The sequence below is a fragment of the Sinocyclocheilus rhinocerous genome, unplaced genomic scaffold, assembly GCF_001515625.1.
Source record: "Sinocyclocheilus rhinocerous isolate Xijiao unplaced genomic scaffold, SAMN03320098_v1.1 scaffold899, whole genome shotgun sequence".
NCBI lineage: Eukaryota > Metazoa > Chordata > Actinopteri > Cypriniformes > Cyprinidae > Sinocyclocheilus > Sinocyclocheilus rhinocerous.
The window spans coordinates 881307-905318 of NW_015653460.1; the positions used below are offsets into that span (position 1 = coordinate 881307).

The window sequence follows — 24012 nt, forward strand, 5'->3', positions numbered from 1 at the left end:
CATCAGTAGTATTATTTGTGATTTGAATTTTGTGAATGGAAGATCCTCTTTTGCGGTGTTATAAGCTGGGCTTCGGGTGCATTCACTTTCGAATTCGCGATCTTGTTGTCACGTTTTACAAGAAAAGATAATTGTACATCTTTACATAACGATACATCTACACACCTTTCACTTTTTAAGACTAAAACAAAAGATGGATTCATTGTTATTCTTAATTAAAAAGCACAACAACAATAAAACAGTAAGATACAATGACAAACTAGCTTACAAAAGCAAATAAGATGAGTCATGGCATACACCACATGCTGAATTATATACCGACTAAATTACAGAACGTTTAGCAAACACTGAGGAATCAAATAAAAAAAAAATAAAAGAGCCTCCATAGCTTAATGTGAGGTAAACAGCAAAGATAACAAGCTTTTCAAAATGAAAACAAAAAGAAAAGTAAAACTAAACTCCCGAAACGTGAATCCTTATAAGGCACGTAAAACAAATAACGATTCCTAACACCGTGTCTACACCGGACTCAAGCGGTGCGGCAAAATACTATAGAACCACTGACTTTTAGGAGAGATTCATTATATATAGATCAGTGTATAGAACTTATTATAATCAGTGATGCTGTCTACACTGGATGCGACAGCAAAACCCTGACAGTAAACTGCTGCCGCATTCTATTTATGACGTGCTGACACAAATTTCAAATGATTTTCAACGGTCCAGTGTAAACAGGCTTTAGCTGACGCGGTGCAACATGATAACTGTCGTGTCCGGTGTAGACACGGTGTAACGGTTGCCAGTTACATTACAGTAAATAAAATTTCACTTACCACATAAACAGAGTAAGGAGAGATGACTGAAGACGATGGCGAATGATTTGCAGATTCTGTGCACTACTGACAAACATCTAATCTTGTAAAATGTGTGGTAAGTACTGCTGCTCCATAGTATAAACAAAGGTATCTAGTATTTTGATACCTAATTTCCATGATCTAAATATTCTTAAAAATTAAAAGTTTGTTGTCATTTGGAAGTGTGTAGGCCTTCTTGCATTATTATGCTGTTACATTAAAAAATGGCAATAATATCGCTTATCGCACAACAAAAAGTTGTTATCGTGACAGGCCTACGTCGATAGCCCCCGGGGTTCGGGAGTTACAGGTGGTTAAATTCGCGCCGGCGCGTTCGCAAGATAGTGACACCAGTCAACACTTTCACTTCAGTAAGGAGGTCTCTTGTTCAGGCAGCATTCGCGATTACTGACACTGGTGTGTCTGCAGCAGTGCAGCAATCGTTGCCGCTGCACGTGCTGAATTAAAGTGACAGCGCATTGTTTGTGGTAAATATGAATATGGATTGACACGAAAATGTAATAATTACACCATAAATGCATATAATTAAAGTCTACTGTGTTTCACAGTAGGGCTGCACAATTAATCGAATTTCTAATCGCGATTACAATTATGGATGCCACAATTACGTAATTGTTCGACAATTATGATTTTTGTCATAATCGTGCAGTCCTATTTCACAGTCAACTTTTTGGCTTTTTGGCTGGGTTTAAAGGAAAGGAGCACTTTTAGATAAACAAGGCAATCGTGGAGGCAAGAAAAAGTTATTTATGAACCGCAGGATTGCTTGTAATAAAAATGTAAATGCAAAAGAAAAGGCAGTAGAGCTGACTGTTTCTGTCAGTGGTAAGTTTTAATTTAGAATGTTTGTGATAACGTAAGAAAAGTAGTTTCAATGTTTTGCCACTTAACATATCAATCTAGAATGCAAAAGTAAAAAGCATTCAATAATGTGTTTCTTATATTTATTGCATTTAAACACGTCTATGAAAGATTGTATTACTGTACTGTGTAAAAAAATAATCACAATGCTGAAAAACCATTTTCAGTAACAATGTTTGGATTTGAAATCAAAATAATGGATAAAAACAAAAATGCACTGCATGATCAAATTTAGGTGAGATAATTATATATTTTTGAAAAATGTCTAAAAGATGCCACCCCTCAAATTAAAAAATCCCCCCTCACAAGAATCACCTAAGAGGGGAATTCCCCCCATTTTCAAAAATTAAATTCAGACCCTGAATAAATGTCTAAAAATCCTGATTGGTGTATCACTATAAATAATTCTACATGACAAAAAAGTAGGCTTTAAAAAGATCGGTATCGGTGATCGTATCGGTAGATACTGCTTTCTGTGATTGGCAATCGAGATCAAATCCTGATCAGAGCACCCCTAACATATAGTAGACCATTTTTGTGCCAGGGATAATAGAAGGCTACCACCCGGCTACCAACGCAAGTATATTTCAGACCTGTGGGAAGCACTGGAGCAAATACAAAGACTTTGATCAAATCGGTTCTGAGGAGAGCAGAAAGGTCAGATAGGAAATCCCAGTAGGCTTTTCAAGAGTCTGCTTGTCTGTAGAACTCGTCATTATCATCAACACTATTGTTTTCCATCATGGATGTGGAAAGAATGTGCCTGGTTTTAGGGGAGTGAGGGAATAAAATCTGAACACATAAGGCCTAAATGATACATGCACACAATGGGTTTGATAAACATCGATTTCTTAGTGTGTCGTTACAAAACCCCATAAATGCTGTCATTGTTTACACACACACACACACACACACACACACACACTCGTGTCATTTGTATTAACATCCATTCAAATAAACCAGGTCAAGATTGTACACCAGGTTTGACGTCAATGATTCTGCAATCTTATTTGTATTTGAGTCCATTCCAATTTAGCACCAAGTTTGAAATCAACGTCATACTGCCATTAAACTAAAGCTTACAAAATAAGCAAATATATACATTTACAAGTGAAAACTATTTTAAAGTCACTAATGTCAAGCTGCCACAATATTTAAATGGAATCAAATGCAAGTGAGATTTGAGAGCAGTGGTGGAAAGTAAGACTTTCAGTGAATAAATTTCATTTCAGCCTGATATTCATACAACACTATTATGACTTCAAAAGATTTGTAATTTAGTGCACATATAAGGTACATAAACTACTTGGTGCTAAACATCTTATTTCAAGAAAAGTCATATGGGTTTATAATGACATGAGGCTGAGTAAATTTTGCTTTTGAGAGACCTATTCATTTAAAACATCTGGCTATTCAAAAAAATATGTTAATGCTTGATAAAATCCCATGAAGCACTCAGGAGATTTGCCTACAGAGAAAATAGTGGTTATTCATTTTGCACTTGCAATTTTTACTAACCACTAGCTATAGGTTTTAGTAATTTAGTGGCTGAGATTAATCAAATTTAAAGAAAGTAAAAACTATTTAAGCAATTTGGCATACTGATTAATTCATTCATGCACAGGTGCCAAGTAAAAACATGGAGGAAAGCCCCTTTAATTAACATATCATTGAATCTTATTGACAACCAAAACCAGTCAAGGTTTTTCACAAGTTGTCAAAATATATTTCACTTAAAAAGTTTAGCCACGCATGTAGTCACTGTATATAGAATACATTAAACAAAACCTGTGACCTCCAGTGAGCAACTTCTAGGAACCCAGTAGTCTCACACTTCACTGCCCCACAGTTAATGTTGAAATAAGTTCAGCAATGCACTAGTCCTCTTTGACCACAATGGATGCTTTTGACCTCTCGACAAGTTACAGAAAGGTTTATTTTGAAAGCAAAAATAATGCAATACCAGATGTATGTGTGAGAACATAACCCTTCTGGAGCAACAGGGACTTGTTGAGAGTTCTGACCTTGCGTTAAGGAAATAGTTGATAGTATAATATACATATTTATTTAATGCCATGTCCGCATCAAAAGCTATTTTCATGGCAAAAAACAATTTTAAAAATACAAGTATAACAAATACAATAAAAACCAAGTAAATAGTTGAGAACAACGTGACGGATCATTGAGCTCGACTGACATAAAAAAACCTTTTGAGGACAGATGCAGTTTGATTTCATCAATCTGAAATGCACTGCTCATCAGAGCATGCAAACTGGCAAGAAGGGCATTATAAGGCCATTTTTCACATTAGCTTAATGATCAACCTCCAAAATTAACAAGAGCAGTTAGGAAAAGTTTGCCAAATTCTGTAAACTATTTGTCTTGCATCTCATTTTAATCTAGTGATTCGATCCTACTGTGTTCCTTTCATGCCTTTGGCAGATAGGGTGACCAGAGATCATAATAAAATACATGAAAACTACATTGCTTGGCATGCATGTGCATACTTGCACAAATAGGCCTAAGAGATTTTATGCAAAATGTTATTTTATTACCTGCCATCTGACAAAGTGATTTTACACATAAAATTATATATTAAAAAAATTGAACAAAGTTTAATAAAACAAAACTACTCCATATTAGATGAAAACATATCTTAAAATAAATTCTAATGAGCAAACCTTTAACTCTGTCATGCATATCAACTCATTACAGAGTCCAATAATCAGATCTATCAAGCCATTTTCAAAAAACAATGTTTCTTTAAATTTACTTTCTGTTCTTTAACTTCAATCACACCAGGAAGGTCTACCCCGTGAAGAGTTTGCACTAACAATTATAGGCCATGCCCCCCTACTTGTCATGATTGTTATCATCATGATCATCTGGTCACCATTTCATCGAACCACAGAAGAGATCTGCCATAAGACAGATTTAAAGCCTGAAAGCTCCAAAGCAAATATAAGAAAATAAAACCCAAAACCCTCACAATGTCTTATGCAGAGTAGAAAAGCAGGGCTGGGGCATTCCTCTATAGACAAAAAAAGAAGCAGACGCAGCCTTGTCAGTAGTAGTAAGAGATCACATACAGACACACACCCATATCCACACATAGCCTGCAATTACCTCAGACTATAATCATACAGTGGAGCACTTCAAACCTAACCTATATTATAACTATACACCACCTAACCCAATAAATCAGAAAAAAAAGGATAGATAGATAGACAGCCAGCAAATAAGGTGTGTACATGCAAAGCGTGATTTCCATGTGGTGAAGGACCACGCTGACAGGAGAGTGTAACAGCGCCAGTTTCAGTCATCTCTCCAGTCCAAAAGGCCTTAATGGGTTTTTGTGTCGGTTTGTTTGTTCTAGAGGCCTTTTGCCAAATGCCTGTCGGCATTTATCTGTCAGTACAGTAAGAGTGTGAAAAAATAAATAAATAAATAAAAAAGCACACAGGATGAGCGATTGTGTTCTGGGTGTTATTCTCGCTCTATTTATCACCATCAACGCTATTAAGCCCAATGGCTAAAGCAAAGAGGCGAAAGCACGAATCAGTTCAACAGGTTCTGTCAAACCTGTTAAATGGGTTCAGGGAAGCATCACAGATGCATACACATGCTTGACTATATTCTGCCTGGATCTTTTGCCATTTGATCAGAGTTAAATTATTGGCTACAGCACAGAAACTCTGAAAACAATTTACGAAATTAATTAAAACATGAAATATTATTGCTTTAACATGAGGTTTCATGAATTTAACCAAGTAAGAATGAAAGTATTTCAAGTACACTCATGCTGAAAGCAATGATCTGGAGATGTTCAGACTTGTACGCGCATCAAGGATGAGTACGAAGACACAAATTAATATTTCCCTCTGCCAGCAAAGATGGAAAAAACAAAGCAATTAGAACAATCTAGGACTAGAATAAATAAACAGAGCAATGCGCTAGAATTCATGGTGGAAGATTAAATTTGAACAAAGTTCAGAAAACCTAAAGGGTAAGCCCAGTTAAAGATTAATTCCTGGAATTAAGAGGAAGAAAAGCACAGAAAAAGTCTGCACCAGCTTATCGTTAAAGGAGTTTCAGAAAGACGTTTAGAGGAGGTAAAGTTAAAGGCCTCAAACTTCCTCTAAGGCCTTAACTCAGGCCTGAGTTCTGGGAGCCTGGAAATACAACTTTTCCCTACATCTGCCTCAAGCTAAAAATAGTCCATCATCCATCTATGCAACACTCCCCTCTGAACCAAAAGTTTGAGTTTGGAAAGACCAGAGGGGTGGAATAGAGGTTGAGACATCAGCCTGTGTGAGACAGACCATGCCTTTTCCAAAAGCAACCAACTTTTCCTGGCATTAGAAAAAGTTTTGGGGTTAAAGATGTAATAGTTTTTTAGAAACTGGTGGTGATTTTGGGGAATTAGACTGTATGTACAGTATGTAAAAATTATGTTGTCACTTACCATTTAAAAGTAATGAGTTACTTGTCTAGATGTGCGTCATTTAAACATCCTCAGACAGTGACTTAAATCCCTAACCTAGTGTTTACTCTCCACGTCTGCTATTAGAGCACAGCCCACTGAGACCTAGAATTAAGTGTAGTTACTGACAGGAGAAATATTATTATTAGGATTGTTCACTGTTACTTAATCGAGTAGGTGTCCTGCAGATTGACTCATTAGAAAGCTTAAAACAATGGTGTAAATTTAATACTCAAATTGGTAAAAAAACAGTCTGAGTGGGAATGTTAAGTTCATCAGTTTATCTATGATACCATAAGCTTCTCCATAACAAAGCAAAAATATCAGAATCAAAATCATGATGAGTCTTAGGTTTTTGTGACCGGCATTGAAAATGGATCATCCTCTATATGATGCTGAAGGTGTTTAATGTACAGTATGTAAAAATTCTGTTGTCACTTCCCATTTAAAAGTAATGAGTTACTTGTCTAGATGTGCGTCATTTAAACATCCTCAGACAGTGACTCAAATCCCTAACCTAGTGTTTACTCTCCACGTCTGCTATTAGAGCACAGCCCACTGAGACCTAGAATTAAGTGTAGTTACTGACAGGAGAAATATTATTATTAGGATTGTTCACTGTTACTTAATCGAGTAGGTGTCCTGCAGATTGACTCATTAGAAAGCTTAAAACAATGGTGTAAATTTAATACTCAAATTGGTAAAAAAAACAGTCTGAGTGGGAATGTTAAGTTCATCAGTTTATCTATGATACCATAAGCTTCTCCATAACAAAGCAAAAATATCAGAATCAAAATCATGATGAGTCTTAGGTTTTTGTGACCGGCATTGAAAATGGATCATCCTCTATATGATGCTGAAGGTGTTTATCATACATATGGAAGAAAAAACAGTAATGTCATTGTCAGTGGGACAAAAATACATTATTTATACAAATGGCAAAATATCTGTGGCTGTTAAACTCTTCAAATTCACCTGGCACAAACACCATTTTGAAAGATAACTAACAGATTGTGTTTGACATATTAAATGTGAAGGAGAGGGGAAAACAAACAAAATGACTGTGCAAATCCAAAAACTGCTGGGCATGACATCGTCTCCCTCACATATGTTTTTAAAAGTCAACTCAGTGGTACACCAAAGCAATTTTCTGCTTTCATAAAGTAACATTCAAAAGGCTTTAAAACTCCTCATAAAAAGCTCCACATCAAGTATTTCATTTCTCAGCAAGAGTCCTTAACAATCATGCAAAGAGGTACAATACACGACAACCCCTGCCAAAAATCTACTTCCAACACGTTCTTTGGCTCAGGGTGGATGTTCCAGGCTTCTGTTTGGGCTCTAAGCCTTCCGAAAACATTCCCCCCACAGAAGAATTCCTGCATTTCTGTTAAAACACAGTTCAGGCCAGGCCAAAGTGCACGCTGGGTGTGAGTGTGTGTGGCCATGCTGCACCACAAGAGATGTTGAGAGTGATCACAGGCACTGTCAAAACATTCCTTCAACCTCTCCCCTTAAAGTCACACTGAAATAACCAGTTTCCACATCTACATACTGCTGTTTCTCTGTGATTGGGAAAGTTTTGCACATGCACCACAGGGCAAAAGTTTGGACACACTACAGTCAATTTGTTTCTCAGGATTATATAGCTTTTGATCTAAATCAAATCCTTAAAATGGATGTTTGGACCAAATAATGAAGAAACAAACAACATGTGCCCAACATACATCCTTCAGTATGCACCACATGAAGGAACTGTGGCTCAAACAGCAGAGCATGGCATTAGCAACACCAAGGTCACGGGTTCGATTCCCAGGAAGAGGAAGAACTGATAAAAATGTAAATATGTACCTTGAATGCAATGCAAGTCACTTCGGATAAGAGCATTTGTGAAACACATGTAGGTAAATATAATGTAAATAAGGGTGGCTACTTTGAAGATCACTATTTTATGATTATTTTTAACATTTTTGGCTTGCTACATAAATCTCATTCTTCCATTTGAGGCATGGAATAGTCAATAGTCATGATTACAGAAAGTAACTGGTAACCTTCTGAAGCAATAACACTAACCTGTTGAGTGCCAAAAATGAGTGTCAACATATCTAACACAAACACACAGAGTTTCTTGGGTAACTAAGCTTCTCAAATGACAAGTTTATCTCAACCAATTTTGCACAATGCCTCAGGTCAAATTTTGAGTAAAAAACAATAATAACTGGAAAACAAAAACTAGTGAAGTATGTGCCACTTAAACTGCTAAACAAGTAAACGCTTGCTCTATCGTAGTTGACATTTTTTCTTCAAATCCGTTGACAGTTTCTCGCAGGCCACACCTGAGGAGGAAACCTGACACACATGCATTAACCTAGAAGCTTGCCTTCAAACTTCGCAAGAACGTCTCCCTAAACACGTTTAAAACGAGCTCCTCAGTCAAACAGAGACTTATCGACGTGACAGGGTGCTTATAAACGTGATATTTTACAGCAGCTTTGAGTCGCTGACCGTTATCTGAGATTCGTCACTCACCCAACAGCAGCAGTTTCACTTCTTTGGCGGCTTTCTCGCCGTCCTCGCGCAGATTCCTGTCAATCATTTTGGACCGCTCTGCCGCGGCTTTATCTTCCTGGCTCACAGTACAGCCCATGGTTCCGAATGCGCGCTTCAGGGCGACGGATTTATGAGTGTAGATTTAGGAGAAAAAAACGAAAAGGTATAACCCTTTAAAGCGACTGGAGGTTTTTAAATAGTCTTCCGTGACTAACTTCCTCTTTTGGCTTTGAAAAAAATGTCCAAGGAGGGGAAATGTCTTTAAAAGACTAGTAGATCCAAAACTGACGTTTTATACGTCCGAAAAATCTTTCAAAAGACGTTTTGGGATTGGAAAAAAAATGTAATGTATATATTTAAGATACTCAGATTAGGACAACACCTGGAATGTTTTGACGTTTAAGGCTCCCAAGAGAAACCAAGTAGCCAGACGCTGGAGTTTTACATCACGCGGACAGGGAGGGAGAAAAACTCATATCCACAAATCCCAAAAGTTTTTTTAAAAAGTTGAGATCAACCCCTTGTGCTCAGGTGTTTAAAAAGCAAACCGAACTATAAGAGATAATCGGCGACGAGAAACTGAATGAATCGGAAAATGCAAAAATCCCCGTTGTTTTCTTGCTCGGTTAAGTCCGTTCGTTCACTGATCACCGAGGGTTTTGAATAATATGCGCCGTTAGGTAGCTAACGTTGAGCGGTCTCTGATTTCTTTCAGTGTTTTCAAAGCCGCCACACCCCAGGTCTGCCGAGAAGTTGCTCTCTGCCACACACACAGCAGAAGACAGTTCTGAAGTGTTGGGCTCCTCACGCGTTGCCAGCCAGCCCCTCTCTGATACGCCCACCGCGGGTGCTCATGGGAAATGTAGTTTTTCCGCAGTATTCCAGTTTAAAGAAAATATCAAGTACAGTGTTCCCCATACATTGATTTATTTGTGGCACCTGCCACAATATCAAAACTGACCACCACAAATAGATTTTCCAAAAGGCTTTGACTTCGATGAATAAACATGAGCACTGCACATTTCAAAATGGAAACGGGGTGTTTTTATATCACTGTTTTTCTGAAGGAAACCGACTGTCTTCAGAAAATTTTGGATGTCATTTTCATTTCATCTTGCGTGTAATGTCTGATAAAGCAGCGTTTGTGAGTGGAGCACTGCTTTGTGTGCAGCCGTTACCGGGGAACCCTCGATCTCTACCACTCCAACAGCGCCTCCTGCTGGCAGAGAATGAATTTGCATATAATATATGCCGCCACAAATAGAGTGCAAGTCTGTGGGAAACACTTAAGTATACTGTTTACACCCGAATTAACTTGAATAGCAAAATAAATAACAAAATAACAGCTAATTAATTACAGAACAGTGTAAAAATAATATTTAAAGCGGTTTGGTAAGAATTTTATTTGAATTAATTTTATAAATTCATTTAAACTTTCTTTTTAAATTTGGTGGGCTATTTATTCATTTGTATTCATTTATTATAAGAACTAAACTATTTTAGGAGGTTTCTTTACACAAAATGGCCTGTGTATGTGTGATGTGTGTAGTACAGCTTTTCTCTTGTTTGCCCTTCAGTGGTGACAAATGACATTCTTTAGGGCCTCTTTTAGAAATGTCTTTTGTTGAGACTTATGTCAATATTGACGCACTGAATTCAGCATGTGTTCTGTATGATTTGCGCTTAGGCAGGAGATAAAACCTTGTTTAAAATAAATGCTCGCAATGATTTTTCCATATGGAGTGCATTTCCATCGTTTGCCTAGATAAAGCAAACATCATTACTACAGAGAGCTAGACCTGTCTGTGTTTCATACCGCCCCCGTGTGTCTGAAATTATCTTAAGTTATACTTTACTTTAGACACCAGTTTAAATTCCATTTAGCTTGTTTAAGTTATTCAAAACGTATTTTTTGAACTGTTAACAGTTGAGTTTAATAGCTGAAACTGTTGGTTTCTCCCCCGTGATTGTTTTTGCATCTTAAGTCTTTATTTCTAAACTCAGATAGAAAGACATGACTCAATTTCCACCTTATTTTGCAACTCGAAATTTCTGCGAATGTGTGAGACTTCTGATTTATTAGCGGCGATATGTAAATGATTAGAAGAATCGTGTAGTAAACGGTAAAACTATTTGCGCTACAAACCAATGTGTGACATAATAAGAAATACCATTTTGAAATGTCAAACAGCATAAAGAGTTCAGCTACTACTGCTAAAATAATAGGAAGCTAATGACACCGGAAGTTTCGCACATTGAAGTAAGAAACGGCAGCACCCCTTAAAGCTGCAGTCCTTAACTTTTTTTGGTTAAAAATGATCCAAAATCAATATTTGAGCAAGTACATAACCAGCCAGTGTTCAAAACTATCGCCTTACTTTAGCCAGATTCACAATGGTTAGCTTATAATAATGTTATCTAATTTGAGAGGTACTGGTAGGTTTTCGCGAATTTTGAGCATGCTGCTGCGTCATTACGTCACTTCTGTAAACATAAAGAAGTTGTCCCAGGCTAATAGGCTATGGCGTGTGAGGATCCTGCAGGTGGCGGATCGTTAGCCTTTTCTCACAGCAGCTAGAATAATTAAATGTCAAAAAATCATTTTGATGGCGGATTGTAATCCAGAAAGGATTATATGAAACACATGTGAATGAAATTAAATTCTGATTACAGATAGCCTGGGATTACAAAAGATTTGTATTTTTAAGACGACCAGTTCGAAGGGAGCATAGTTTGCTTTTTGGGTTAAAATAATTTCTTGGTATGAAATTCGAATGGTATGACAATTAGATATTAGACTGTACAGAAATTGAAATCTACACACACACACTATACTCATAGCCATGCAATGCTGATGTTGTTAACATTAATAATCTGAGAATAAAGTATATCAATAATAATTTGCACGGCTTGATGTGAAATGAGCAAATCGATCGTTAGATTAAATCACCATTGGTAGTGCGATTTTTTTGTAATGCTTTTTTCCTCAGTTGGTCAGAACAAACGTGGCAGACTTGTTACTTGTTCAGATGACAATATCCGGTGAAAATTCTTATTTGGGTCATATATTCCAAGATGTAGGCTAGAATCTGTGATTACTAAGTATAGGATTCACACCTGTGCGGTGACTGACTGCCACACATACTCCTCAAAACATTCGATTCATCTGCACTGGAGCCGTGCCAGAGTACAACCCACTAGATAATTCCGCGAGTAACTGCAATTCCAAGTTTTCAAACAGAGATGACGACAAAGAGGCAAAACTTACGGACTGCAGCTTTAAATAAGGTGGATAAACAGAACTGAAAGAAAGAGTATAAAAGTGTAACTGCATAATTTCCTTGTGAAATGAAATTTTCCTGGTGTCTTTATGGGTTATCAGATTATAGTTGGATAACACATGCAGGTAAACAGAGTTATAGGGAAACAAATTTAGATAAATTGGTGCAATTTCAGCAATGCCACAGAAGAAACATTTTGATTCTGAAAGAACCTTTCAGTGAATCATTGTTTAAAGAACCTTTTTTTTTTTTGTCTCAGTTTGAAAAACAAATAATCTAAAGATATAACTTATAAAGAACTTTTTGTCCAATAGAAAGGTTCCATGGGTTTTACAGGTTTTTCATTGTGCCAATAAAGTACCTCTATTTTAAAAGGTGTATTGAGGTCATATACATTCAACTTAAGTATCTTTTTGGAATTCAGCATGTCTGTCAGATCGAATGCATTCAAATAGATTATCTGCACATTTTCTTGTGAAGAGGAAACACAAATCATGTGAACATTTTCAGGAAACTGCTGCTTCAAGGCAATATTCTGTTTTGACATAAACAGCTTTACACTTAAGTGGACAATCAGCAGGAAGGAAAAGAGACAGTTGCTGACGGTGGAAGAGAAGATCTGTAAGTTTGCTCCCAGGAACTGCTTTCAGACCACTGTGCCCTTGAAAAAGACACCTCATCTCAACCTGCAAGGTTGCTTTAAATAGATCTGCTAAATGGCACGTAAACAGAGCATTTAATAGCTCCCCTTTGCATTGTTCACCTGTTCAGTGAGCCACAGAGACATCAAATAAACACATGAATATGAGAAATACAGCTGCAGACTGAATCAAGAATGAATGAATATTATTTATTCTTTTCGTTTATTTGAACATTGTTTACAGTACATTAACTGCCAGCAATGTACTCGATACTGAGAATAAAGAAAATAAAGACATAAACTGGCTTTTTAAAAAGCCTTTTTTAAAATTATTACGTTTTAATCATCAGACTAAACATCATCTGACTATTTACAATATACAAACTATAGATGTGCTTATAATATAAAGGGTTTACACTTATGTACATTATTTATAAATGCTGCCATGTAAGTAATGAACTCATATAAACTGTTACAAACAGATGACACTTTCATTACATCACAAGGGAAACATCACGCTGACTGGACACAAGTACACAGCTGCTAAAAAAGACAATTCAATTCTTCCCCCTTCTGCTACTTTGTGATACCTTGCAGATTTGGAGATCATGTAACGGTGTGATCTGTAAGTGCTTGAAAAGTGTTGCTGTCAGCCCAGACATCCGCTCAAAAGCTACAAAGCTGTGCGTGTGAAAGCCTGGGGATGGAAGCACAGCATCATGGGGGATCTTGTCGTTCAGGGCAGTTTCTGGTGCACCACTGCTAATGCTCTAGTTGCAGCAATCAGACTGTGCTTTTATAAAGGGAACAATATTTAACCATGATTCAGCATTGATACTAAAGATTCCTACTGATAGGAAGTTAATAAGATCTTACTGGTTAACGTGAACTACCATCATCATAAAATCATTATTTCATGCAGTGGATACATCAGACAGGAGTCATTTCTCCTTAAACATACTCACAAACATTATGCTGTGTTTAAAAATAATCACAAACACTATCAAATCAAAATTAAAATCTCTCTCAGTGAATCTCGCCAAATATCACCCCAAAATCAAATGACAGAAATTATATTTTTAGCCTGTTATATATATGTCATATAATTGAATAGATATGTACATCTGGGGCTGATAAGATTTTTTTAAAATATTTTTGAAAGAAGTCTTTTAGTCTCACTAAGACGGCATATCTTTAAAGCTGCAGTCCGTAACTTTTGGCGCTCTAGCGGTTAATAAACAGAACTGCGTGCGTCTTGCGGAAGCACATTGTAGCCGGAGCTACTTCTCTCTGTTTATGTCTATGGCGAATCACGCAGGTACTGGGCTACTCCGCAGCGGTACCTACCCGAACCAGTCTAAAATAGTCCGAATATAAACACTTATTATAGGTGTACCGTAGTGATTCAGGACAAGCCAAAAACACGGTTTGGAAAATGGATTCATGATGTACTCGCTTATTATATAAATTTTGTAAATTTTGAACACAAAAAAAAGTTACGGACTGCCGCTTTAATCGCAAATACAGGAAAGAGTTTAAAATAACTGTTTTCTATTTGAATATATTTAAAAATGCAATTTATGCCCATGATGGCAAAGCTACATTTTCATCAGTCATTCAAAAATAATTCTAATATGCTGATTTTGTGCTCTTTGTTAACATTCTTTGATAGTTCTAAAAGATCAGCATTTATTTGAAATAGAATTCATAAAACATGTCTTAATTGTCACTTTTGGCCAATTTAATGTATCCTAGCTAAATACAAGTATATAAATAATGAAATAGATATTATATATTTATTGTTGTCTGATTTTGGGGTGAAATGCAACTTGGGCATGTTTGCATGAGAACCACTCTTCTACTTTCAAAATCACGTTCAGACTTTGAGCAACCCAGAATCATTTAGAGCCACTGGTATATTTAAGGACGGATACTGGCAGTTCTTTAACAACTGGCACATTTAGTTCTCAGGCATGTGGACAGACATCAACACACACTGCTAAAACGATGGGACACTTTTGTGCTTGAGAAACCACATTGGTGTGTGAGGCATTACACCACTACAAATAACATCTCACCATCACCAGAACACACAACTAAACGCTTCTTTACCAAAAAATGAACACTGGGTTATTTCAGTGATGCACTTCAGCAATCATACAGACATATTTAATCATTAATTTCTCATTTCTCTACGTATATATATATATCCAAAAGACCACAAAGAGGGAAATGAAGCCTCCAGCCATGATAAACAAGACTTTTTTTTTTTTTAAACAAGGAAGTACAGATTGTAATTTGGAATATATTACAGTGCCTTTTTACTGTCTGACAGGCCCTCGATGCAGCACCAGGGACATGTAAAACACTGAAAAAAGATATCGAGATATGTAATTATGCAAATACTGGTTCACCGATATGATGATTTAGTTATATGTGTGGCTGGTCTATCCATTAAACATGAATTAAACAGACAAAAATGAATAAAAAAGTACCACAATTTAAATGCACATCTCATTTAGACATCTTATAGTCCATTACAGTACATTCACTTACTGAAGTATTCTTTCTCCATAAGCAAGAAGAGGAGAGAACACACATTCACACACTAAAACACCACAGTGTTACCACTAAGATCATTATGGGCCAGTAAGTGCTTGATTTATAGTTTTTTAGGATGACAAGTTTCAATTACAAAGTTTAAAATATTCATGTACCATGACATCCACACATTACTTTTTTTTTTTCTTCAAACAATTTACAGTTAGTAGTACATAGGCTTTTATTCATATGTCTGTCTACAAAATATATTAATCTATGATTATGTCATAAGTCGTAACTGGGTCAAGAGACTAAGTGGAAGTTGTGCTTCAACTGAAAGTGCTACAGTTTCAATATTCGCCGAATGACCAAAATCATCCGTCTACTTGGGTTAATAGCCTCTTTTTTAAGCTTATCTAGAAGCAAAACCGATCAGCTTCCACTGGGCAATGTTACCACATGTACACCATTTTGCCCTGTCGCTAAAACATTTATGTGCATCAATGCAGCACATTTGTTTCTCCAGCTAAGGAGAAGACCCTGTGAATCTGTGTTTTTGGTTTTCTCTGCATATAAATCCAGAGAGTGTTTCAAAATCAGTCTGTCAGCAGAAGTCATGGGATCATTACAAACTGACCCTATGATTAACTGTGCTTTCCAATCTGTGCTTTCCCATTGCAACCAGTAGTGTTCGTAAAAAAAGAAGAATGTGCCTTTCATCTTGAATAATTCTGTCTTTTTAAATCTAAATCTTCTAAATATGGCATTTTAGCTGAATAGTCACAAATATTGTAAAGGGATGTGATAGACAACCTTGAGAACACCGGATGAATCGGAATACTCTTATATATATATATATATATCATATATATTCATGCTCACATATATCTACTAATATATTTATCTCTAAATACCGTAGAAAGGATAAACGTTATAAATCCATATAAAAATGTGACAGGTACATCTATACGTAGTTTGCATAAATTTGAAATTGTGTAATAGACTGCGGCCAAATCAAGTCTGGATTCTGGACGAGGTCGTGTGTCGCCTCTCAACAGCCTTCAGTGTCAGATATCTCACAGCTATTGCACAGAGTATTGCTATATCTAATATGAGATATGATGAAATAAACGCTTTAATAGCCACCAATCCTCCCATAAGAACTGAGCACTTACTGTGATTCTAATCTCTTGTGAATGTGGCCGAAGGGCAGAGGTCAAAGGTCATAATATGAAGGGTTGGATGGGAGGTTGGGCCAGCGGATGAGTCTGTTTGGTTAGAATGCAAAATCCCTTTTGTTTGCAAACCCTGCATACTGCATGTGCTGATGCTATGGCACAATCTAACTATCATGGGCTTTGATTTTCTCGTTCTGGTTATCTTTTCCCTATTTCCATGTCCCAACCACTCCTTTTTGGGAGCGGATGGTCTTTAAATGGATTTATTGCCGGCCTGAGATGGGGCAAAACCCCATTTACAGCATATGCAGGTCACATGGCTAAATAATGCATTGAATGCAACTAAAGCTAGGAATCTGGTACTACTCTTGTGACTGATCACTGAGAGATTATGCATCCTCCCCAACTACTGACCCGAAAGTAATATTAAAAAGCATAAACCATTAAAGGGTGAGGCCTAATGACCACTGCTTCCTTTGCTGGTCCCTGATGTCCAATCAATGATGATGAAGCTCAGGCTCATTATCATAAATAGGACTCCTAATAAAGCGAAGCAAGCAGCCTATAAAAGAAGGAGAGAGGCAAGATTATTAACAATGTTGCCAAAGTGATTAATGAAACATGTAATCTAAAAAATATGATTGGGTGCACATTATCAAGGGTCAAAATGAAATAAAATGAAATTTGCAAACAAAATCAGGCCAATTTTCAGAACATTCAGTTATTTTTGTTTGTTTGTTTGCATTGTGCCATTCTCGTGCATGATTTTAAAATGAAGCACATTTAAACACATTTTGTATTAAAATTAAACACATTTGAGCACATGAAATACATAATGAAATGTATTAAAAATATGATTGGGTGCATATTATGAAGAAAAGTCTGGGTCAAAATGAAATAAAATTAAATTTGCAAACAAAATAGACACTTTTCAGCACATTACGGGTTTTTTCAGCACATTGTTTTTTTTCTTTCTTGTATTGTGCCATTTTCAAGTGCATGACTTTTAAACATGTTTTGTATTAAAATTAAGCACATTTGAGCATATGAAATATGAAATACATAATGAAATGTATTCTAAAAATATGATTGGGTGCATATTATGAAGAAATGTCTGGGTAAAAAAATGAAATAAAATGTGCAAACAAAATGAAGCCAATTTTCAGAACATTAAGATGTATTTATTTATTTATTGCAATGTGACATTTTCATGTGAATGACACAATATTTTTTTAAATTAAATATTTTATATTTGCATACTTTACAAATGTGTTTTTAACACCATTGTAAAAAAAAAAAATACATTACAATAATGATAAGGGAGGGAGAAAATATGCTTAATTGCCATGTCATGTCAACAATCCCACAATGAAAAAAAAAGTCTCTAAAATTACAAATAATATACAATTTATTTTTATTTATTTTTTTATTTAAGAGTTAATTATATCCCGGACATGTTTTGAAAGTTTCATGAGATTGACATATACTACAATTATATGTTCAGGTTTCGCCCAAGATTCCTGCAGTTTGCTGTAACTTAAGGGGAATTAGTTTACTAGTTTACAATAGTTTTGGGTCACACCAAAGATTTACCCAAGGGATTTCCGAAGCTCTTAGCATGATTAGTTTTCAGAGGATCTCAATCTAACAGTGTGAAAGTTTTCAAAGCATCTACATTCCTACAAGAGGTAAGAAACTAGATCCCACTGTGGATGAATGGGAAGGAATCGAATACAGCATGTCCAAGTACTTACGAGGATTTTCGGCGCTGAGCGCAAGGGTTCCTCTTCCTTGGGAACAATGCGGATGTAAAACACAGCTGGAAATATAAAGATGAGGCACGGCGCGGACGTGGCACCTACAAAACAATAAACATGTACACATGTAATGTAAACCTAAACCTTCATACTTCACTAACATCATGCCTCAAGCCTAAGTCTTAACCGAGTCAGAAAATCTTGAGCTAAAGCTATTTAAGTTACATAAGCCATTGAGAGATTTCTCATGGCGGTCAGGCACTTGCAGAACAATAGTGTTCATTCTTCTCTGAGGTAGGTAAAACTCACAATTAGTGTTGTCGAGTTAAGTGTGAGACCAGGAGAAACTATAATGTAATAAAAGGACTTTGCTGATAATTATATACACATTCCAAAGGCGATTAATAATGTTGTTGGCAATGGATTTATGCACGGCTGGAACTGTTCGTACAGTATTATAGTCTGAGACTTTAATGCATGTGGAGATAAAAGTGACTGTGAGGTCCTTGAGGTTGACATGGTGAAACCTAAGGACACTGTATACTTCTCTCACACTCTTTTCACACCAATGAAACTTCAAAAGAGAGAAGAAGAGAATGAGTGCTACAAAGAGACTAGAATAACATAATTTAAAGAGCCGAGAGCACCAAACCCACCGATGACCCCGAAGATGCCCAGGATGTTCGGGGCAAAGATGACCAGTAAGTTGATGAGGGTGAGGAGGGTGACAGCTATGGCAATGTGACGTGGCCACCAGAAGGTTTTATTTGGGAAGAACAGCTGCTGAATCGCTCTCCTTACCTGAGAAAAGACATCAAAAGGCAAAGCTTTGAAATCAGATACTGAAATACTGCCTGTCATCTGATCCTGACTCCTCTAACAAAGTTGTAACCTGGTAAGATGTAGTTTATTTAAAATTGTAAAGGTTTAAAATGTGTGTGTGAGTGTGTAAAACTCACAGGAAACAGCACGATGGGTACAGTGAGTGTGACGGCAGTCAGCACAGCCACACGAACGCACAGGATGAGTGTGTCATACGGGTCGATTCGACTGTAGGTGTGCAACAGCTCAGCTTCCACCTTATCTACACACAAATATATTCATTTAAATGTAATATCAAGTTCGATTTCATTTTAAATGTAAAATTAAAAAACTGGGAAAAAAAAAACACTTTAAAAAAATGTTAAGTTCTCAAACTTTTTTTAAAGTGGTGGACCATTTAAAAAATATATATATATATATTTTTTTTTTTTAAATTGTGAAGCACCTAACAACCCAAATCTGGGGGAAACCAGAAAATACTCTCATTTTAATAAATCTTTTAATATTTAATATTTTAATTTTAATAAATCTTTTAATTTACTGAAATTAAATAGACTAGCTAAGAAGCTGGACCAAATTGAATCAATTTCTAAACTGACACAACAGAAAGATTTGATCACAAATCAATGTTAACACAATGAGTTAATTCATGTGTTGATAAACCAGCTGAATCATTCAATGTAGGGAATTTTTGGTCATTTACTGTATACCTATTTTATATATTTTTTGCAAAAGACTGGGGTTAGTAAGATTTTTAAAATCATGAATCTTAAGAGATTTGATCAAATATTAAATACATTAATTAAATATTAAACAGCACAGCTGTTTTTAACTGATAATAATAAGAAGAAATGTTTCAAATTTTTCAAATCAGCATATTAGAATGATTTCTGAAGGATCATGTAACACTGAAGACTGGCATAATGATGCTGAAAATTCAGCTTTGCCATCACAGGGGGGAAAAAATACTTTAAAATATATTAAAATAGAAAATGGTTATTGTAAATTGTAATAATATTTTTAAAAATAATTTAAAAAAAGCATAAAGACCAAATAATAAATATTTCAAGGGTAGTGTATGTAAATCAATTAACTGAGCAACTGATTTTTCATTGACCACAGTTTGAGATCTACTGCATCAGATTACTCTTATTCCACACACAGTAATGTTTTTGTTATTAATGCACAACGGCCACTAGATGGAGTGCTAGTACTACTTCAACGTGACCTTGCGCCTATAACAGTGATTTGTTGCAACATGATTAGATCTGTGACATCAGCAAACACATGCTGACAGCTGAGCGGGTCTCAATCTGTTCCTATGCTTCAAAAGCTCTGAAACATGAGAGTGAATATTGAAATCTTGTATCTAAAACAAGAGAAGAAAAAAAACTATTTTCTGCCTCTTTACCGCTGCAGTCACACTGATCTCAGCTGGCCTCTGACGTCTCAACTTGAGTGACCACTAAGCACATTCATCCTGACAGGTCTCACCTCCTCTTTCTCCTCAACAAAACCTCCTCCACTCTCTCCATCTCAGCTGAGTCACACTGCTGTCTCCTGCTGATGTGTAAAAAGGCAAGGAGTTGTCCTGGACGACCAAATGTCCTTCAGCAATTGTGGCAACTACCATTCCCTGCTGCTTCTTGCTCTGTAACATACAGCATTCCTGTCTTGCCCTAGACTTTGGTTCATTCTGCATTAGCCATCCAAGCTAGTCCAAAATCAGACTCTGAATGTTATCTTTGGCCTTCAATGTAGTCAAGAGCCTGACCAAAATGAAACCTGAAACGTTTGAAGACTTGGAAACAGTTGTATGCATTTTTAGATAATCTATCTGGTTTAAAATAGTGTTCCCTTCCTATCTGCTACATCTAAGTATTTTTCAACACAATTACTCATCCTGTACACTTTCTTACGGATTCTATAGTTTAAGCCTTAGCAAGCTAACTCATAATGACACCTCCCATGCACATTTACTGTTGCCTGATAAAATGTCATAAGCGAAATTCAGTCATTGTCTGTTAAATTTCGCCAAGCAATGGTAAGTGTGACCACACCTTAATATGTCAATATTACAAATGCCACTACAATCCGCCTAATATTTTTATTGTCACTTACTCCTGTCATCATGGTACTTATGTTCTATCTTTGTTGAGAAAATTGTCACTGTATGCATGAAGAAAGAATGCACATATAGTAAAGGGAGTGATGGTAATAGGCCTCACCAATGAAGGTCAGATACCCGAACAGAGCAGCCAAGAGGTACATGATGTACATGACTCCAATGGAGATGTTGGAGACGTGTTGCATCTTCGTCTTTGTAGGGCTGAAATCAGTGAATATAAGGATGGGACAAAAAAAAAATAGTGCACACTCAAACACAAAATCAGTCAGTTTAACACACTCCAGTCTCATCTAACAATCTCTGATATAGTCATAAGGCAGAAATATTTATACTAATTGCCCATTTTGGCATTTTAAAGTCTGTTTATAAGATAATGTTGAACAATTTTATGTACTTAAAGGAATATTCCACATTTTGTGGTGTAATGTTGATTACCAGAAAAAAATAATTTCAGCTTGTTGCTCGTTGTTTCTTGTATAAAAGCAAAAATTAAGGTTGCGGTGTAAAGTTCTTAGGGTGTGCAAAATTGTAAATACACTACTGTTCAAAAGTTGGGAGTCTATAAGGCTTTTAATGTTGTTGAAAGAAGTCACTTATGCTCACCAAGGCTGGATTTATTTGATCAAAAAAACAGTAAAAACAATAATATTGTGAAATATTACAATTTAAAATAACGGTTTATGGTTTTAATATATTTTAAAATGTAATTTATTCCTGTGATGCAAAGCTGAATTTTCAGCATCATCACTCCAATATTGAGTGTCCCGTGATCAAATATTGATTAGTGATTTGATGCACAAGAAACTTTTTTATTATTATTATTAATGTTGAAAACAGTTGTGCTGCATAATATTTTTGTTAAAAGAGTGATCTAGTCCCTAAAATTCTTTACTGTCACTTTTGATCAAATTTAATTAACCCTGGCTAAAAGTATTCATTTAAAAAAAAAAAAAAAAAACTTACTGACCCCAAACTTTTGAACAATAGTTTAACTTCAAACAGAAATGGTAAGAGTTTTTGTTTTTTTACACAAAAACCAAGCTAACATGCATATTGCTTAAGTTCTGTGGCTTTATTTTTAAAAGTCAGTATTTTAATGTTTACAGATCGGCCCCCATTTACCTTCATTGTAAGAGCCTCACTTGTAATCCAGATATGCTATTTTAAAAGAAAATTATTAAAAGAGCATGCCACAGGTACTGTTGGTTGGGCTTAACTTGTATTGAAGCCGTAATATTCCTTGAATGCCTGTGAGCAAATATGCTACTTCCAGAATGGTTAAACTACAGCTCTCTGGACAGTGAAGCAGATGGGTAGCCACACACAGTGTAATAGCATCCATATGCACAACGTGACTCATGTGTGATTCTAGACCTGCGAAAGAACTTGCCACCTACTTGCGCAGCTCAGTGTAAATTGGCAGCACCTCAGGGTGGCACACGAACGCGAACGCCAAGATGGGAACCGCGTAGGCCGTCTAAAAGCACACAGACCAGACCACGTCACGATGGATACAACAGCGGCAACCATAAACCCCAAACCTCACACTTTAAAGTCCATTAAACACTGTAGCACATTACAGAGACCTAAATGTAGCTGTGATTAAGTCAGACTTGGACAGAGCTCAGGCCTAGGCTCATTTAGAATTCCAGTCCTGTACACAGAGACGGACTGAGCTGACTACAGACTTTCACACTTATCTCTCTGACAGTAAAGGACATATGTGGGGAAAAATGCACATGGTCATGTGTGAGTTGACACTTATGTATGTGCAGAGGATGTGATTATGCTAAAGACATGAATAATAATGAAATATAGGCTATAGACCGCAATAAATATTCATGTGTTTGGGTAACCCATCTTAAAAAGCTTGTACTGACTTAAGACTATACACACAAAAGATCCATTGTTCTACATAGATCTATGAATGGAGGTATTTTATGGCTCAGAGCTTGCTCTTTTATAGCTCAAGAAACTTAATGAAATTCTCAATTACAATATTGTTCAAGTTTGGGATCGGTACGATTTTTCCTGATTTTGGGTCACCAAGGCTGCATTAATTTGATTAAAATACAGTAAAAACAATAATAATGTGAAATGTTATTACAGTTTAAAATAACAGTTTTTGGTTTTATTATATTTTAAAATGGTAATTTATTCCTGTGATACAAAGCTGAATTTTCAGCATTATTATTCCGGTCTTCAGTGTCACATTATCCTTTAGAAATCATTCTAATATGCTGATTTGTTGCTCGAGAAACATCTCTTGTTGTTATAAATGTTAAAAACAGTCGTGCTGCTTAATATTGTGGAAATTGTCTTTTTTTTATTCTTTGTTGATTAAAAAGCATTTATTTGAAATTGAAATCTCTGTAATGTTATAAATGCCTTTAGTGTAAATTTTGATCTATTTAATGCATCCTTGCTGAATAAAAGTAATAATTCATTTTATAAACATCTTACTGGCCCCAAACTTCTGAACTGTATATGTTTTATCTAAGTATCAATGTCTCAGATGTTTCTCTTAAAATTCTTATGAGACATAAAAGTTTAAAATGAGACATTACACACACAAAAGAAAGCCATATGGGTTTGGAATGACATGAGGGTGAGCAAATGATGACAAATGATTTATTTTTGGGTGAACTGTCACTTCAAGGAGATGTTTATGATTTTTGTTTCCTACAATAAGAAAGCAAAAGAGAGGTAGTGAGAAATGGCCATCCTTTGGCTAATGGCTCATATTTTTCCAATTTAGCTAACCACTTGGCAATAATATTTAAAACCACAGTCCATTAAAGGTTCCTGACTACCTGTACTTTATAAATGTGAATATACTACATAAGCTGAAAATCCAGATTTTCATACAGTTTGAGAACTGATATCTAAACGCCTG

The 24012-nt window shown here is 36.0% G+C and overlaps 2 protein-coding genes across 3 annotated transcripts in view; both read right to left on the reverse strand.

Annotated features, from left to right (window-relative positions):
- Window positions 1–9574, reverse strand: part of LOC107715766 (guanine nucleotide-binding protein G(i) subunit alpha-2-like) — a 73323-nt gene extending 63749 nt beyond the window's left edge. The window contains exon 1 of the mRNA XM_016521960.1: window positions 8749–9574. Coding sequence (XP_016377446.1) covers window positions 8749–8866 — 118 coding nt within the window. The 5' untranslated portion in view covers window positions 8867–9574. The remainder of the gene's footprint in view (window positions 1–8748) is intronic.
- Window positions 9575–16081: 6507 nt separating this feature from the next.
- The window catches only part of LOC107715801 (sodium-coupled neutral amino acid transporter 3-like), a 39457-nt gene continuing 31526 nt past the window's right edge, over window positions 16082–24012 (reverse strand). For both annotated transcript variants that reach the window (XM_016522005.1, XM_016522004.1), the window contains 6 exons: window positions 22514–22593; window positions 21217–21317; window positions 19126–19250; window positions 18823–18967; window positions 18164–18267; window positions 16082–16971 (listed from right to left, as the gene is read on the reverse strand). In XM_016522005.1, coding sequence (XP_016377491.1) covers window positions 16867–16971; window positions 18164–18267; window positions 18823–18967; window positions 19126–19250; window positions 21217–21317; window positions 22514–22593 — 660 coding nt within the window. In that variant the 3' untranslated portion in view covers window positions 16082–16866. The remainder of the gene's footprint in view (window positions 16972–18163; window positions 18268–18822; window positions 18968–19125; window positions 19251–21216; window positions 21318–22513; window positions 22594–24012) is intronic.